The sequence below is a fragment of the Oryctolagus cuniculus genome, chromosome 6, assembly GCF_964237555.1.
Source record: "Oryctolagus cuniculus chromosome 6, mOryCun1.1, whole genome shotgun sequence".
NCBI lineage: Eukaryota > Metazoa > Chordata > Mammalia > Lagomorpha > Leporidae > Oryctolagus > Oryctolagus cuniculus.
The window spans coordinates 166,140,828-166,156,711 of NC_091437.1; the positions used below are offsets into that span (position 1 = coordinate 166,140,828).

The 15,884-nt window shown below is 66.0% G+C and overlaps 1 protein-coding gene across 1 annotated transcript in view; it reads left to right on the forward strand.

Moving 5' to 3' along the window:
• The window catches only part of DENND3 (DENN domain containing 3), a 45,710-nt gene that overhangs the window by 18,911 nt on the left and 10,915 nt on the right, over positions 1–15,884 (forward strand). The window contains exons 9-15 of the mRNA XM_070075867.1: positions 2,598–2,753; positions 4,310–4,406; positions 7,431–7,534; positions 8,030–8,238; positions 9,326–9,847; positions 14,551–14,810; positions 15,671–15,841. Coding sequence (XP_069931968.1) covers positions 2,598–2,753; positions 4,310–4,406; positions 7,431–7,534; positions 8,030–8,238; positions 9,326–9,847; positions 14,551–14,810; positions 15,671–15,841 — 1,519 coding nt within the window. The remainder of the gene's footprint in view (positions 1–2,597; positions 2,754–4,309; positions 4,407–7,430; positions 7,535–8,029; positions 8,239–9,325; positions 9,848–14,550; positions 14,811–15,670; positions 15,842–15,884) is intronic.

Sequence of the window (15,884 nt, forward strand, 5' to 3'; positions counted from 1 at the left end):
AGCCGTGGGCCGTGATCCGCTCCGCCTCTGCTTGTCGCTTCCCCGACACGACACGCTCCGTGCTCCTGCCTGTCCTCGTTTGCTGTCACCTCTTCCAGTGTCCCACGTCTGTCGCGGTGGGGGCTGGGCAGGGCGGTTGGAAGGAGCAGAGCCGCCGGCGACGTCGGGACGAGGTGCCCATGGCCTCCCTCAGGTCGCTGGCCGAGCGCTGCTCCTCCTGGGAGCTGGTGGCAGGGTTCCAGGGGAGCCCCTGCGGCCTGGTCCCCACGGCCTGGGGGCCTGGCTGCCCTGTGAGCTCACGTGGGACGCACAGAGGTGGTGCCAGAGGCGCCACTGCTCTCGGCTTCCTGCGGTCGGCTGGCTGCGTTGGTGTCTCTGGGTCTTGGGTCCCTGGGGGCTTTGCCCTCCCTGTACTCTGCCTGCCGGGAGCTCGCTGGGGTGGAGCCGCAGCCAGGGGCGGGTTTTCTGATTCCTGGCGGTCACAGCTTGGCGTCTGTCATTCTTTCCAGTTGCATGGTTTCTGCAAAAATATGGGCGAAGGAGCCCTGCCTGAAACAGGGTGCCGGGAGCTCTAGAACTTTCCGAAGCTGCCAGGGGAGAATGCCACCCCCACCTCACGTGCTGTTTGCAGTCAGATCACAAGTGCCCTGAGTCGTTAGCCGGTGCCGGCGCCGTGGCCTCGAGGCTGGGCCTCCGCCTGCGGTGCTGGCATCCCTACGGGTGTCTGTTCGCATCCTGGCTGCTCCTCTTCCGATCCAGCTCCCTGCCTGTGGCCTGGGAGGGCGGTGGAAGATGGCCCAAGTGCTTGGGCCCCTGCACCCATGTGGGAGACCCAGGGGAGGCTCCTGGCTTCAGATGGGCCCGGCTCCGGCTGCCGCGGCCATTTGGGGAGTGGACCAGTGATTAGAAGACCTGTCTCTCCTCTCTCTGTGTCTCTCCTCTCTCTGTCTGTGGCTCTACCTCTCAAATAAATAAATTTAAAAAAAGTCTGAAGTCACCTCCAGGTCACGCGTGTAGGGCACGCGTGGAGCATCAGTGAGTTCCATGAGTGGCCGCAGGTACCAGCCCCGGGACGCCTCGTCACATGTGGGCGGGTTTCGTCTGAAATCTGCTCCTCCCATCCTAGAAGCAAAGCAGTGAAAAGGCCCCAAAGCCAGGCTGTGGCCCAGGCCAGGGGAGCGTCCACGCCCTCGCTCTCGGCGGTGAGGAGGCACGTGGGCTCCTGTGCCGTGGGCCGGGCCAGGCGCCCTGGGAGCGCCCTGGGAGCTCCCTGTGGAGCGGCCGCCCCGTTTGCTCTCCCGTGAGCTTGTTCCGGACTCACCTTCCCGCCTGTCTGCCCTGGCCGAGCGCTCCCTGTGCCCGCAGGCGATGGCCGGAGTCCCACAGTGCAGAGCAGGGGTGCGCGGGGTGATGAGTACAGCCTGCCCTGGGGCCTCGGAGCCCGGGACCAGGCTGCAGCGCAGGCCTCCCCCTGCGTCCCCGCCTGAGCTAGTGTCCGGTTGGGGGCTGCCTCTGTGCCGCGCTGCAGGCATCCTCCACGGCCCCGCCCCGGCCCCACCCTCGCGGCCCAGTGGGTGCTGGGAGGGGGGACGCATGAGAAGTGGGCTTGTGCTTCAGGTCCAGTCGTCCGTGGCCCAGAGGACACGGAGAGAGGCTGTGTTCTACACAGGAGTCACGGGGATTCCACCCTCACAGTCCGATGCGTTCTGCCGACGCAAGGCCAGACTGGTGCCGTTAACATGGCGCACTGGCCCAGCCGAGTCAGGGCTTCCTCCAAGTCTGGCCAGTCAGGGTCAAGACCAGGGCCGCGGCCATCCAGCTGCATTTGCAGCAGAGCCCCTGCCCAGGCCTGTCCTGGCTCCTGCTGGCCACTTGGGCCTGGGCTGGAGCCACGCTGGGCGCCACAAGTCCACGCCGCCCCCACCGCACCGCCTTCTGCCCTCAGCTCTTTGCCTCTTGCCTTTCACGTCCCAGGTTCAAGGTCATCTCCTGCCTGACCCCTGTGGCTCGTGTGTCTGTTTTCTTGTTTCTCCCTGCTGGGATGTGAGCACTTGGGGTGATGCCTGGCACATAGTAGGTGCTCAAGAAACGCTGGCGGGAGGAGGCTTCCTGCCTCGGGGCTGTGCGTTGTGCAGATTTGGGTCCAAATCCGTCTCCAGTGCAGTCTCGGGTCGCACTGGGAGGCTGGTGCATGGTTAGCGGTGGCTCGTGGCTGCCCGACAGCTGTGGTTCCCTAACCCTGAGTGAGGACCTTTGGTTCCCTGGGGACCACGAGTGGTGACGTCCAGGACAGGGGAAGCTGTCGGGAGCCATGGCCGTCCCTCCTGGGCAGCCGAGCCACCAGCAGGAGGAGGCCTGCACAGGGCACCCTGTGGCTGTCGGGGAAGGGGCTGTGCACTGACCAGGTGGTGCAAGGGCCGACACTGAGGCCCCCGAGGGTTTGTGTTTGGGGTGTCCCCCTGCCCCTGCCAAGGTGCGACAGGTGGGTGGTGTTTCCCGGGAGAGCGCGGGCTCTGGGCTGGCACGTCGTCTGCCCCGGTGCCCCGCAGCCACACGGCGTCCCTTGAGCCCGGGCTGCCGCGCCTGTTTCCTTGCAGGGTGCAGGGCCTCGAGCTGCACCGTGAGCTGCACCTCGCGCACCTGGCCTCCCCCACGGACCTGAACGAGAGCCGCGCCTGCAGACGGGGCTGGCAGCAGGCGCTCAACTGCCGGATCCAGCACATCAGCCTGCAGCTGCTCGTGGGCATCTTCAGGTACCCCTGTGGGCGCCAGCGGCCCCAGGAGAACCCCACGCGCAGGCTCACTTGGGCCCCGCCCACTCCTGTCTGGCCCTCACCGAGGCTGCGGGGGCGCGGGGTTGGGCCACACAGGGCTCGGTCCCTGGAGGCCTGCGTCCAGGGAGGTGGGGGGACAGCCGGGCCGTTTCATCCTGATCTGTGGACGTGAAGACACAGCCAGTGAAGGGCAGGGGTGGGGCCGGTGCGCGCCAGGGGTCGCGCCAGGGGTCGCGCCCGGGGTCAGGAAGCTTGCGGTGCACAGCGAAGGCCCTTGTGAGATGCCTGCTCGCCCAGCCTTCCGGCTGCAGTCCCGGCCACAGAGCGCATCTGTCCCGCGGGTGCAGGGCAGCACCGAGCCGCCTCTGCTGCCCACGCGTGCGGCCCCCTTCGAGCGCACGGGCCGCCGTTACGCCTCGGTGCAGGGCTGCAGGTGGCGCAGGCGCCTCCGGGCCCCGGGGTCCCTTCGCCCTCTCTCCTCCGTGTCTTGCAGCTCTCCTTCTCTGCTTCTTCCTCTTTCTCCCCGACCTGCTAGCCAAGGAAGGCGCCGGTGCCGGCCCGCCCGCCTGTGGGGCCTCCCTCCTGGGAGGGGCTTGCGCAGCGACTTGACAGCCCCCGGTGTGGCCACTGCAAGTGGGGGTTTCGCTGCCCTCCTGTCGATGTGCTCATTTAGTTAAAGCGAGTGATTTCTTAGGGAAAAAGAGGGGCGGTGCAGTTCTCTCATCTGCTCCCAGCCCAAATGTGTCCTCTTCTGTTTTTTTTTTTTAATTTTTTTAAGGTTGATTTTTTTACTTGAAAGGCAGAGTTACTGAGAGAGAGGGAGACAGATCTTCCCTCTGCTGTCTCACCCCGCACCTGGCTGCGGCGGCCAGGCTGAGGCCGGGAGCCTGGAGCTCCACCCAGGTCCCCCATGTGGGTGGCAGGGGTCCATGCCCCGAGTCTCTGCTGCTGTTTTCCCGGGCGCAGTGGAGGGAGCCGGACTGAACTGGAGCAGCGGGATGCGGGCGGCGCAGGCAGTGGCTTAGCCCAGCTGTGCCGCAATGCCGGCCCCTTTGTCTTCTACCTTAAAGACGAAATTTTTCACAAACAAGCTGGATTTTCTTGTACATTCGATGAGTTGGAAAAGAAGCAGAGCATACGATTACTGATTGTAAAACGCTGCTTCCCAGAGGAAGGCGTTTTCCCGGGGCAGCGAAGGGAAAGCCGGGACAGCCCCCTGGTGAGCGCAGCCTGCAGGCTCCTGGAGTCTTCCAGACCTGACTTCCCGGGGCGCCGGTGTCGCCACTCTGGGCGCAGCTGTGCAGCTGTGCTGGTGCCGGCTGGCTGGTGACTGGTCTTAGCCCGCATAAAGAACTGGGGCTTGGGAGAGAAGGCGAGAGCCGTGCATTCCGGGGGTGGGGTGGGAGGGGCGTGCTCGGCCACCAGGGACCCCCAGCGCCCAGCTCTGACTGCACGCGGGCTCTCCCGGGGTCCGTGGTCATGGCCCTGCCACCCGGGCGGCAGAGTTGCGCGGTCTCAGACTGTCTCTCTGTCAGGGAGGTGAAGAATCATTTAAACTACGAGCACAGAGTGTTCAACAGTGAGGAGTTCCTCAAGACCCGCGCTCCCGGCGACCAGCAGTTCTACAGGCAGGTAGGCGCGCGGGCGTGTCTCCCTGCGGCGTGGGCGTGTCTCCCTGCGGTGTGTCTCCCTGCGGCGTGGGCGTGTCTCCCTGCGGCATGGGCATGTCTCTGTGCAGCATGGGCGTGTCTCCCTGCAGCATTGGCATGTCTCCGTGCAGTGTGGGCGTGTCTGCGTGGGCGTCTCTCCAGGTTGTGTGGGCGTGTCTCTGTGCAGTGTGGGCGTGCCTGCATTGTAGGCGTGTCTGCATGGGCGTCTCTCCCTGCTGTGTGGGCATGTCTCCCTGCGTTGTAAGTGTGTCTGCGTGTGGCGTGGGCTTGTGTGCTCAGTCCTCGCCTCCTGCACTAGCCTCTGGGTAGCAGCCTGTCCTGCACCTGTTAATTCTCTGCGCCATCTGGCGTTTCCCGGGCCATTGTTTTTCCTGGTTTCTCTTGATCATTGGCCACTGCTTATATTCTTGATAAGAGAAAGCTTATTTATTCAAAAGAGTGACAGAGAGAGAGAGAGATTGAACGTTCACCAACTGGTTTACTCCCCAAACACTCAAAATGGCCAGGAGTGGTCCAGGCTGGAGCCAGGAGCCCGGAACTCCATCGTGGTGTCCCACATGGGTGCAGGGGCCCGAGCACTTGGGCCATCCTCCACTGCCTTCCCCAGGCACATTAGCAGGGAGCTGAATCGGAAGTGGAGCAGCCGGGACTTGAACCGGCCCTGAGGCATGGGTGCTTGTGTCCCAAGTGGCAGCTTACCTGTCCCAGCCCAGCCCAGCCCAGCCCAGCCCCTGGTCTGCTACTTTGTAACCAGCTTCCCAGAGTGCAATTCACGGATGGGAGAATCTGCCAGGGCCAAGGCTCTGATGCAGCCCTGAGCACCTGCTTGGTCTGGATGCCGGACGTTTCCCGTGGACTCAAGCACCCGTTCCCCTCCCCTGCACCGCCCACCTCCCCAGGCCCTGGCTGTCTCTGTCCTTGACCACGAGGACCGAGTGTGTGAAAGCCCAGCACCAGGGTTACCCTGGACCCAGGACCCCAGCTCCGTGCGCCCCCCCCTCCCCGGGGCCGTGTCTCCGTGGCCTCTGCTTCTTGCTCTGGAATCCCGATGTTGGGGTGGGACACGCTGTTTTCCTGTGCACCTGCTGACCAGCACTTGGTTGGTTTGGGGTTTGTCTTTTACAAAAACGGCCGCGGGCTGTGTTCTGGCCCCTTCAGCGTTTGGTTGTCTGGTTTCAGAGGGTTCCAGGGCAGTCATAGGTTGGCCATCTGCTGGGTGCCCCGTGACCCCTGGTGGCTCCCATCTGGGGCGTGCCTGGTGCCCTACGTGAGCTCAGAGCTTGGCTCCCCGGAGCCCCTCCTCCTCGTGTTGTGTGGCTTTGCCCCAGAGCGAGCTCCTCGGGATGCAGCAAGGCCCCCGGGCGCCCTCTCTGAGCCCACTCCCGGCCTGGGGCTCTGCGCAGGCTGCAGCGCTGGGCTGTGAGCTCCGACTCTGCCACTCCTCCCCCGCCCTCGGGAGGCAGAGTCCGGGCTGCTCCGTCCAGGCCTGCCGACAGCTGCCGACTGTTTTCCTGCGCGTCCCCTGCAGCTCTGTGGCCGGGGCTGCGGGTCCCCTCCACGGCGCCACGAACGTGGTTTTCCCCGTGGCGTGCTCGGCTCACGCTGCGTGTCTCAGCTGGGAACGGTGACTCTGCCTGTGCAGATGAGGAACAGAAAAACGCAGGTCCGGTCATGCCGTGATGTGCCTGCTCCGTGCCACACAGGCTGGGTCAGGAGGTCACGGCCACCGGGGATGCCTGGCCCCGCCTCTCGGGGCTCCCGGGCCCAGCCTGGCGCGGGTGTCCAGTGCATGGGAGCCCCCGGAGGTGTGAGCAGAGGGGCAGCGTGCCCTGAGCAGAGGCTCCGGAGTCCTGGAGGCGTGGTGGGAAGTTCTCTGGGGGCTGGGCATGGGGAGTGGGGGAGGGTCCTGGCGATGGGCTGGCTGGAGGGGACCAGTGATGGACGTGTAGCTTTGGGGGCTCTCTGGGATGCCCAAGAGCCGGCCCGGTGGGAGATGTTTGGGCTTCTAATATTCTAAACTGTGGAGTCAAGAGGGGTAGGAAGGAGCCAGGCTCAGGGGTGCTGAGGGGCCGCCAGGGGAGGGGAGAGTCCCCCCTGTGTGTGAAAGCTGGAGAGACAGAGCGTTGAAGGCCACTCTGAGGCTGCCCACAAGGGGGCGCTGTCTTCAGCCTGACTGTGGCCGTCTCCCAGGTGCACTTGCGCGGTCGGCATTTCTCTCCGCCTGCAGCCTCGCACCTGTGCCGGGGCATTCCCCCTTCGTTCTTTGTGCCCCGTGCCTTTCTCTGTGCACGTGTGATGCCCAGAAGTCTCCTGTGGCAGCGTCTGGCCCCCTGCACAGCCCACTCCCGGCCTCACGGCCCCACGCAGCAGGCAGAGGCCCCGGGGAGGCCCGGGTGCGGCTTGGGGAGAGCGAAGTGGAAGGCCGGCTCCCGGGAGGGCCTCCGCTTGTCCTGTCTGGTCCGCCCCGGGCCTCCCTGGGGTCTGTGGCTGTTATGGGGCCCCTCCCTGCTCAGGAGCACCCATCTCCACGTCTCCAGCTGGCCAGGGCCATCTCTTCCTGCAAGTACCCGCCTCTCCCTACCCACGTGCGCTGGTTTTAAGTCCTGGCTGCTCCACTTCCGATCCAGCTCCCAACCAGGAAGGCAGTGGGTGATGCCCAGGGGCTTGGGTCTCTGCACCCACAGGGGAGACCCATAGGGTGTTCCAGGCTCCTGGCTTGGGCTGGACCCAGCCCCCGCCGACTGGGGAGCAGATGGAAGAGCCCCCCCCACATCTGCCTTACAAATAAATGTGTGCATCATAGAAGTGCTGCTGAGACCCGCAGAGCCGTTGTAGGGGATTGTGGAAGCACCGCGGCCGGGGAGTTCGTGTCCACGGGAGGCAGGGGTCGGCAGGGTCCTCCACGGTGGGTGGGGGTCGCGGGGCGGCGGGCGGAGAACGGTGCTGTGAGAGCCGGCACCGGATGCCGCTGCCCGCTCTCTTCCAGGTCCTGGACACCTACATGTTCCACTCCTTCCTGAAAGCCCGGCTCAGCAGGAGGATGGACGCCTTCGCACAGCTGGACCTGAGCATCCAGTCGGAGGAGGACAGGTGCTTCGCGGTGGGGGGAGGGCGTGCTACGCTGGCCTGGTTTTCTCTGGATGGGTCACGGATAACCCGACGGGAACAGCTTGCTCTTAGGGGGCACTGTGAGGGGTGACAGCCCCCGAGCTCCTCGGCCTCGGGGTCCCCCGCGGCGTCTGCCTCCTCCCGGGGCTCAGCACACCTGCTGCCGGACTCTGGGCCGTGTCAGCGGGGTCTCGGGCTTTGGCTCATGGGGCGCCCCGGGCCTTTGTGCGGTGCGGCTGTCTCCAAGTCTTCCCCCTCTTCCTACATCTCCCCCTCCTCAGAGCCCCCTGCCCACCCTGCCACTGCTCCTCATCCTCACCCGCGTGTGCTCCTCCCGGCGGCCTGCGCGCGCCTTCGCCTCTTTCTGGCTCGCGAGGACGCGGGTCGGACCCCGCCGACCCCGCCCGGGGACCTGCCCTGGTGACGCGTCCTGTCGTCCTCACGGTCCGTCTGCCGTGTCGCCCTCTCGTGCCCCAGGATGAACGGGATGCTCGTGAGCCCGAGGAGGCCGACGGTGGAGAAGATGGCCTCGCGCAAGCCCTCGCCCCTGCAGCTCACTCACCGGCGCATGGTGGTCAGCATGCCCAACCTGCAGGACCTCACGCTGCCCGAGCTGCCGCCCAGGAACGCCTCGCTGCGGCTCCCCGACTCTGCCGCGGGCTGCGGGAGCAGCGTCGACTTCGCAGGTGACCACGCCCCGCCCTGCCCAGTCCCCGCCCTCGGTCCCACCCAGTCACCACCCCCAGCCCCACCCAGACCTGGCCCCGCCCCGTCCCTCCCCCATCTCCAACCCATCCCTGCCCAGTCCCCGCCTCCTCCCTCCCCCACTCCAGGCCCCGCCCTCGGCCCCACCCAGTCACCACCCCCAGCCCCACCCAGACCCGGCCCCGCCCCGTCCCTCCCCCATCTCCAACCCATCCCTACCCAGTCCCCGCCTCCTCCCTCCCCCACTCCAGGCCCCGCCCTCGGCCCCACCCAGTCACCACCCCCAGCCCCACCCAGCCCCGGCCCCGCCCCGTCCCTCCCCCATCTCCAGCCCATCCCCGCCCAGTCCCCGCCTCCTCCGGCTGACTGCCGGGTTCAGCCACCTGTGCTGCTGCTGCCTGGCCAGCCGGCCGGCTCTGGGCCCGAGGCTCTCCTGCCGTACCCGGAAGGGGTGCCGGCTCACCTGCTGTACCTGGGCACTCACCTGCCCGGCAGGTTAAGTGGTGCCGGCTCACCTGCTGTACCTGGGCGCTCACCTGCCCGGCAGCTTTGCTCTCTCCACCTTCGCCCTGGATGCCCCAGCCTCCCCCTCCTGGCTGCACGAGACCCCGGCCCACTGGTGTGGCTGGCCCTGGAGGTCCTAGAAGAGAACAGAGCGCCCAGTTGGTGCTCAGCTGAGCCGGCACTTGTGTGGGAGACACAGCTGGCTGCACTCCTGGCCGCGTCCCTGGGGTGGGCAGCCTCAGTGGCCGCATCTGTGAAGTGGGACAGTGCCCCAGAGTCGTTAAGGCGACTGCAACGCTTGTGTGGAGAGGCTGGTCCTATCCAGCGGTGTGTCTTGGCTCCCGGTGTCAGCTGGACCCTGGGAGAACCCTCAGAAACAGATGTTTGCACTCAGCCTGAATGGGTGCGGCGTGCGGGGTGGCTGGCTGAACGCTGTCGTTGCTGCTGGGGTGCGGGGAGCCCTCCGGAGCAGCACACGGGTTCTGGCTTTGCTTTGTGTCGGGGCCCAGAGACACCGCCCTCCGCACACCGCCCGCGCTGATCGTCTTCCCCTCGACTTTCCAGCTCCGATCGTGACCCCTAAGCCGACCTACACGTTCAAGGTCCCCGAGATCCACTTCCCGCTGGTGGCCCAGTGCGTGCAGGCCTATTACTCGGACTTCGTGGCGCTGCTGAGCAAGGCCATGAGCTTCCTGGCGCCCGAGAACTCGCTGCTGCTGGCCAGCTACTTCTACCTGCGCGGCCTCGTGCACCTGCGGCGCGGCCAGCTGCTGAGCGCGCTGCTGGACTTCCAGAGCCTCTACAAGACGGACGTCCGCATCTTCCCGGCCGCGCTCGTCAAGGGCGTCGTGGAGGCGCTGTCGGCATCGCAGCGCGCCCAGGCCGAGCGCACGCCCGAGCTCAGGCGGCTCCTGGGCGAGGTGCTGGACGAGCCGGGCGACGCCCCCAAGGCCGACGACCCCGTGAAGAACTTCGAGCTGCCCCGGAAGCACCTGCAGCTGGACGAGTTCGTCCGCCGGGTGCAGGAGTCGGGCATCGTGAAGGACGTCAGCGTCATTCAGCGGCTCTTCGAGGCGCTGGCCGGGGGTGAGCGCCGGCCGCCCTGGGGAGCCCGGGGCGGGGCGGGGCCAGGGAGGGGCGGGGCTGAGCCCAGGGAGGGGCGGGGTGAGGCTGAGCCGGGGAGGGGCGGGGCAGGGTGGCGGCCCTGCCCTTGGTTGGGCCCGGGCTGGGTGGCGGCCCTGCCCCTTGGTTGGGCCCGGGCTGGGTGGCGGCCCTGCCCTTGGTTGGGCCCGGGCTGGGTGGTGGCCCTGCCCTGGTTGGGCCCGGGCTGGGTGGTGGCCCTGCCCTTGGTTGGGCCCGGGCTGGGTGGCGGCCCTGCCCCTTGGTTGGGCCCGGGCTGGGTGGTGGCCCTGCCCTTGGTTGGGCCCGGGTTGGGTGGTGGCCCTGCCCCTTGGTTGGGCCCGGGCTGGGTGGCGGCCCTGCCCTTGGTTGGGCCCGGGCTGGGTGGTGGCCCTGCCCTTGGTTGGGCCCTGGCTAGGGAGCCTCTCTTGCCAAGGACCCCATGGAGACTGGTAACATCATCCACAGGCCATACGAAATGGTCAACTCAAAATTCGATTTATTGGGAAGATTTAGTGAATTTGCCCGCGGTGGTGGTCTTGACGGGGCCACAACCCAGATGATTTCGTGGGGCCCCCACGGCCCTGGTGAGCCTGGCGGGGCCATGGTGCGGGTCACCTTCTGGTTGCCTCGGCAGGAAGCCCAAGGCGGCCCAGCATCATGAAGCGAGGGGGCTGAATGTTGCCCGGGGGTCAGCCACGGTGACTGCGTTCCCGCCGGCCGTCCTGGCAGGGCATGGCCGTGTGTGCCCCTCCCCATGAAGCCTCCGCGCGCAGTCCCGGGGCTCCTCCAGTGCATCGAGTTCCCACCCCTCAGGGCGACTTTGGGGTGCAGGGGCCAGGGGAGCTGTCCCAGGAGTGGACGTCCAGGGCACCTCGGTGGTCCCGTGGTCCCTCTGCCTCGTTCAGTTACTCTGGGTCAGGAAACAGTCCTGATTCTGGGGCTGTGTGACCCCAAAGTCGCCAAAACACGCTCCGGCCAAATGACCTTGGGGTGGGACAAGGTCATAGCTTGCCCAAAGCGGAAGCTGCCATCTTAAGATGCGCTTTTGTGCGAAGGTGAACACGCTGAGGTTTTACTCAGGGGCTTGCTACTGCTCCATTGTACTGCAAAGGCTGCTGGGAATCCCGCGGGCCCACGGGCAGCTGTGGGGGGCGCCCTCCAGGGGGCACCACTGGAGCGAGGGGGCTGGGGCTGGCTCTGAAGGGGACCCCGCCTGCCTGCTGCTGCCGTGAGCCTGGGCTTGGTGGGTCGGAGACGTGTGGGTGACGGGGGAGGAGTGAGCCGTGCAGAAGCGGAGACCAGTGAGGCCGCGCACTGCGTCTCCAGGGCGGCTGCAGCGGCTGTGGGTTGCATGGTGTGTGCGGGTGTGAACCAGGTGGTTGCAGGTGTGCAGAGGTGGATGTGCACAGGGAGAGTACACATAGTGTGCACACACAGTCCATGGGTGTGCACAGTGCCTGTGGGTGTGCAGTGTCCGAGGGAGTGCAGTGTCTATGGGTGTGCATGGTTCCATGGTGCAGTGTCCATAGGTGTGCACAGTGGGTGTGAGCTCAGAGGTCTCAGTTGTGCACCGTGGGTGTGAGCTCAGAGGTCTCAGGTGTGCGAGTGGGTGTGAGCTCAGTGGTCTCAGGTGTGCGAGTGGGTGTGCAGAGGTTCAGGTGTGCACAGTGGGTGTGAGCTCAGAGGTCTCAGGTGTGCGAGTGGGTGTGCAGAGGTTCAGGTGTGCACAGTGGGTATGAGCTCAGTGTCCATGGTTGTGCACAGTGGGTGTGCATGGGTGTCTGGTGTGCAGTGGTCTCTGGTGTGCACAGGGCTGGCTGTGCTCGGTGGTCTCAGGTGTGCACAGTGGGTGTGAGTGCAGTGGTCTCTGGTGTGCACAGGGCTGGCTGTGCTCGGTGGTCTCAGGTGTGCACAGTGGGTGTGAGTGCAGTGGTCTCTGGTGTGTACAGGGCTGGCTGAGCTCGGTGGTCTCAGGTGTGCACAGTGGGTGTGAGTGCAGTGGTCTCCGGTGTGCACAGGGCTGGCTGAGCTCGGTGGTCTCAGGTGTGCAGTGGTCTCAGGTGTGCACAGGGCTGGCTGAGCCCAGTGGCGGCAGGTGCACGCTCCCGACTGTGCAGTGTGATGTGCACAGTCCTGCCGGGGCGCGGCGGCAGTTACTGTGAGTGCTGCTTCCTGCCTGGTGGGGGTGCCCTTGGTTTGCTGCACCTTGCACTTGGGGCTGTCTGCTGTCCAGAGTCGTCTCCCAGAGCCCAGGAGCCCCTTCTGTCCCGGGCCGGTGACACAGAGCCACACACTGTGCCGCGTGGCCCCATAGCTGTGACCCTGGTGCCCAGAGCTGGGTCCCCACAGCAGCCCCCGGACCCCCTTTGCCTGCTTCGAGCCTCCTTGCCTGCCTGGCCCCTTAGCCTCAGCTATGCCAGGGACTGCTGTGAGATGGAAGAGGTCTCCGGCCACCGCAGGTGGGACCAGGGCTGACCGCGTGCTCTCTGCCTTTTCACCTCTGACCTTCTGCCCACTCCCCCCCACCCCCCGTGTGACCTGGCTGGCACCCCCACCCATCCCCATTCTTCATCTTTGGTGGCTTCTAAGAACCATCGGGTGTGGGGAGAGACCCTCACTGCTGTTTCTTTTCTGTTCGGATCCCGGGTCTTTAAACCTTTAAAGAAAAAAAGGCACGCGCATAGCAGACGGCCGTTATAGCAGTTGGAAATACAGTGGGCCCAGGAGACAAGCGTGGCTCAAGACAGCGCCCCCTGGTGGGGGTTCTCACAGCATCCTGGTACGCGCACATGGGTGGGGCCAGCAGCTCACTGCCTCCCAGACCCCTGGTGCCCCTGGCCATCCCTGGGCTACGGGCTACAGGGTCAGCAGGGGCGTGGCCACAGGGCTACAGGTCACAGGGTCAGCGGGGGCGTGGCCACAGGGCTACAGGTCACAGGGTCAGTGGGGGCGTGGGCGCAGGGCTGCAGGTCACAGAGTCAGCGGGGGGTGGCCACAGGGCTACAGGTCACAGGGTCAGCGGGGGCGTGGCCACAGGGCTACAGGTCACAGGGTCAGTGGGGGTGTGGCTGTGCCTTCTGCCACCTCGGCTTCTGACCCCCACCCGGGCAGGGGAGGAGACACAGGTGCCGCCCTCCCAGGCAGGGACAGCGGGGACAGCAGACCCACAAGCAAGTGGCAGCCCCACTGCGGGCCCCACGTCTGCCGGGCTCAGCTCTCCTACGCTTTCCTCCCCTGCGCCGTCCCCTGCTGATGCCTGTCTGTAGAGCACACAGCGTGGTTCTTGGTGCCACAGGGAAATGTGTGTGCGACTCGGCCACGCTGACGCTGTGCCCTGCGGGGGTCTCCCGGCAGTGGGGAGGGGTCTTCTGCCCCGAGTGAGCGCGGGCAGAGCCACTGCATGACATGGTGCGACTAGGGTGTGCGTCGTGCCGCGGGAGGGCCCCGTCCTCGGGAATCGGGGGCCTGGCACGGACAAGGCTTGCCGCGGTGGGGGAGCCGCGGTGTGGGGCTCCTGCCTGCAGGAGGGAGCAAATGGGCAGCACCTCCTGGGTGGGATGCAGGGCTGCTGCCCGCCGGGCAGTGCAGAGGGGCCAGGCAGGCTGGGGACACAGCGTCGCGGAGCTGGGCCAGGGCAGGGAGCCGTTGGGGTGGGCTTGGCAGGCCCTGGTAGCCGAGCGGGATCCGAGGGCTGCACAAGCGGGAGGCAGGGCTGTGACGGCTGTGACTGTGGGACATCTGGGGCTGCCTCAGGTGCACTGCCTCCATGACGTTGGTCTTGGTTGTGAGCAGTAAGAGTGGATGGCTTGCTCACAGCCAGAGAGGAACAGGCCCACCCAAGGGTGCAGGTCTGTCACCAGGGCGCCAGTCTACTCTAGGTTAACTTTGTGTTAGCACCAGGTCCCCTCGTGGCCCCCAGAGGACGTTGCCACTACAAGAGGAGCGTCCTCGGGGCGCCGGATTCTGTCCCAGTTGCCCCTCTTCCAGGCCAGCTCTCTGCTGTGGCCTGGGAGTGCAGTGGAGGATGGCCCAAGTGCTTGGGTCCTGCACCCCATGGGAGACCAGGAGAAGCACCTGGCTCCTGGCTTCGGATCAGCGTGATGCGCCGGCCGTGGCAGCCATTGGAGGGTGAACCAACGGCAAAAAGGAAGACCTTTCTCTCTGTCTCTCTCTCTCACTGTCCACTCTGGCTGTCAAAAAAAAAAAAAAAAAAAAAAAAAAAAAAGAGTGTCCTTGTCCCCGTGAGGCAGGCTGAAGTCCCCTGTGTGGGTCGGGGGCTGCAGATCTCCCGTGCAGAGGGACCTGGGTAATGGCGCCGTTGGCTGCCGTGGCCGGGTGGTGCCTGGGGTGCTAAGTTGTCTCCCTCCCCCATAACTCCAAGGCCACGAGAAACAGATCAAGCCCGACACGTTCAGGGACTCGCATGGCCCCCTGGGGCTGCAGGTCTCCCGTGCAGAGGGACCTGGGTGCTGGCGCCGTCGGCCGCCGTGGCGCTAAGCCGTCTCCCTCCCCTGTGACTCCAAGGCCAAGAGAAACAGATCGAGCCCGACACGTTCAGGGACTCGCATGGCCCCCTGGGGCTGCAGGTCTCCCGTGCAGGGGGACCTGGGTGCTGGCGCCGTCGGCCGCCGTGGCGCTAAGCCGTCTCCCTCCCCTGTGACTCCAAGGCCAAGAGAAACAGATCGAGCCCGACACGTTCAGGGACTTCTACAACTGCTGGAAGGAGACGGAGGCGGAGGCGCAGGAGGTCATCCTGCCCGCGGCCGTGGTGCGGCACCTGGACCGGAGCGAGTGCGTCTACAAGCTGTCGAGCGCCGTCAAGACCAACCGCGGCGTCGGCAAGATCGCCATGACCCAGAAGCGCCTGTTCCTCCTGCCGGAGGGCAGGCCCGGCTACGTGGAGATCTCCACCTTCCGGGACATAGAGGTGGGCGCCTTCCCGCGCCCCGCTTTGCTCGTACCGGGGCCGGCCGGGAAGCTCGGGGCGAGGAGCGGGCGCAGCAGGTGACATGCTCACGGCAGCGCCTGTGCGCCCACGGCTCAGCCTCTTCCTCCTCTCCCTCCTCCTCCCATCTGCTGGGTCACGCCCCACCTTGCTGCCACAGCCAGGGCTGGGCCAGGCCAAAGCCAGGAGCCAGGAGCTCCATCTGGGCCTCTCGTCTGGGTGCTGGGGCCCAAGCATTTGGGCCGTCTTCCACTGTTGTCCCAGGATCGGAAGTGGGGCAGCCGGGACTTGAGCCGGCGCCCGTGTGCGATCCCGGTGGCAGTCAGCAGCTTAACCCATTGCAACAGCACTGAGTTTTCTTCCTTTCTTCTTCTTCTTTTTTTTTAAAGATTTATTTATTTTTGAAAGGCAGAGTTAGAGAGAGAGAAAGGGAGAGAGAGAGGGAGAGAGAGAGAATCTTCCATGTGCTGGTTCACTGCCCAGATGGCTGCAATGACGGGCTGGGCCAGGCTGGAGCCAGGAGCCAGGAGCTTCCTCCAGGTCTCCCACGTGGGTGCAGGGGCCCAGGCACTTGGCCGTCTTCTGCTGCTCTCCCAGGTGCATTAGCGGGGAGCTGGGTCGGAAGTGGAGCAGCCGGGACTCCACCCAGTGCTCCCGCGTCGATGCCGGGGTGCAGGCGGCGGCTTCCCGCTGGGCCAGCATGCCTGGGCACGCAGCCAGCGAGTGGGCGAGGGTTCCCCTGAGACACGGTGCTCGGAGCTCGTGGGTGTCGGCGCGCGCGCCCGGCGTCCCGTGCGGCCGTGGCTCCATGGCCCGTCTCTCTCCGGTCTCTGCCCCCACAGGAGGTCCGAAGCACCACGGTGGCGTTTCTGCTTCTGCGAATCCCCACTCTGAAGATCAAGACGCTGTCCAAGAAGGAGGTGTTCGAAGCCAACCTCAAGTCTGAGTGCGGCCTCTGGCTCCTGCTGGTCAAAGAGATGTGGGCAGGGAAGCAGCTGGCCGACGACCACAAGGTCCGTCCGCCCGCCTGGCCCCTCGGGCTCCTCCGGGAGAACC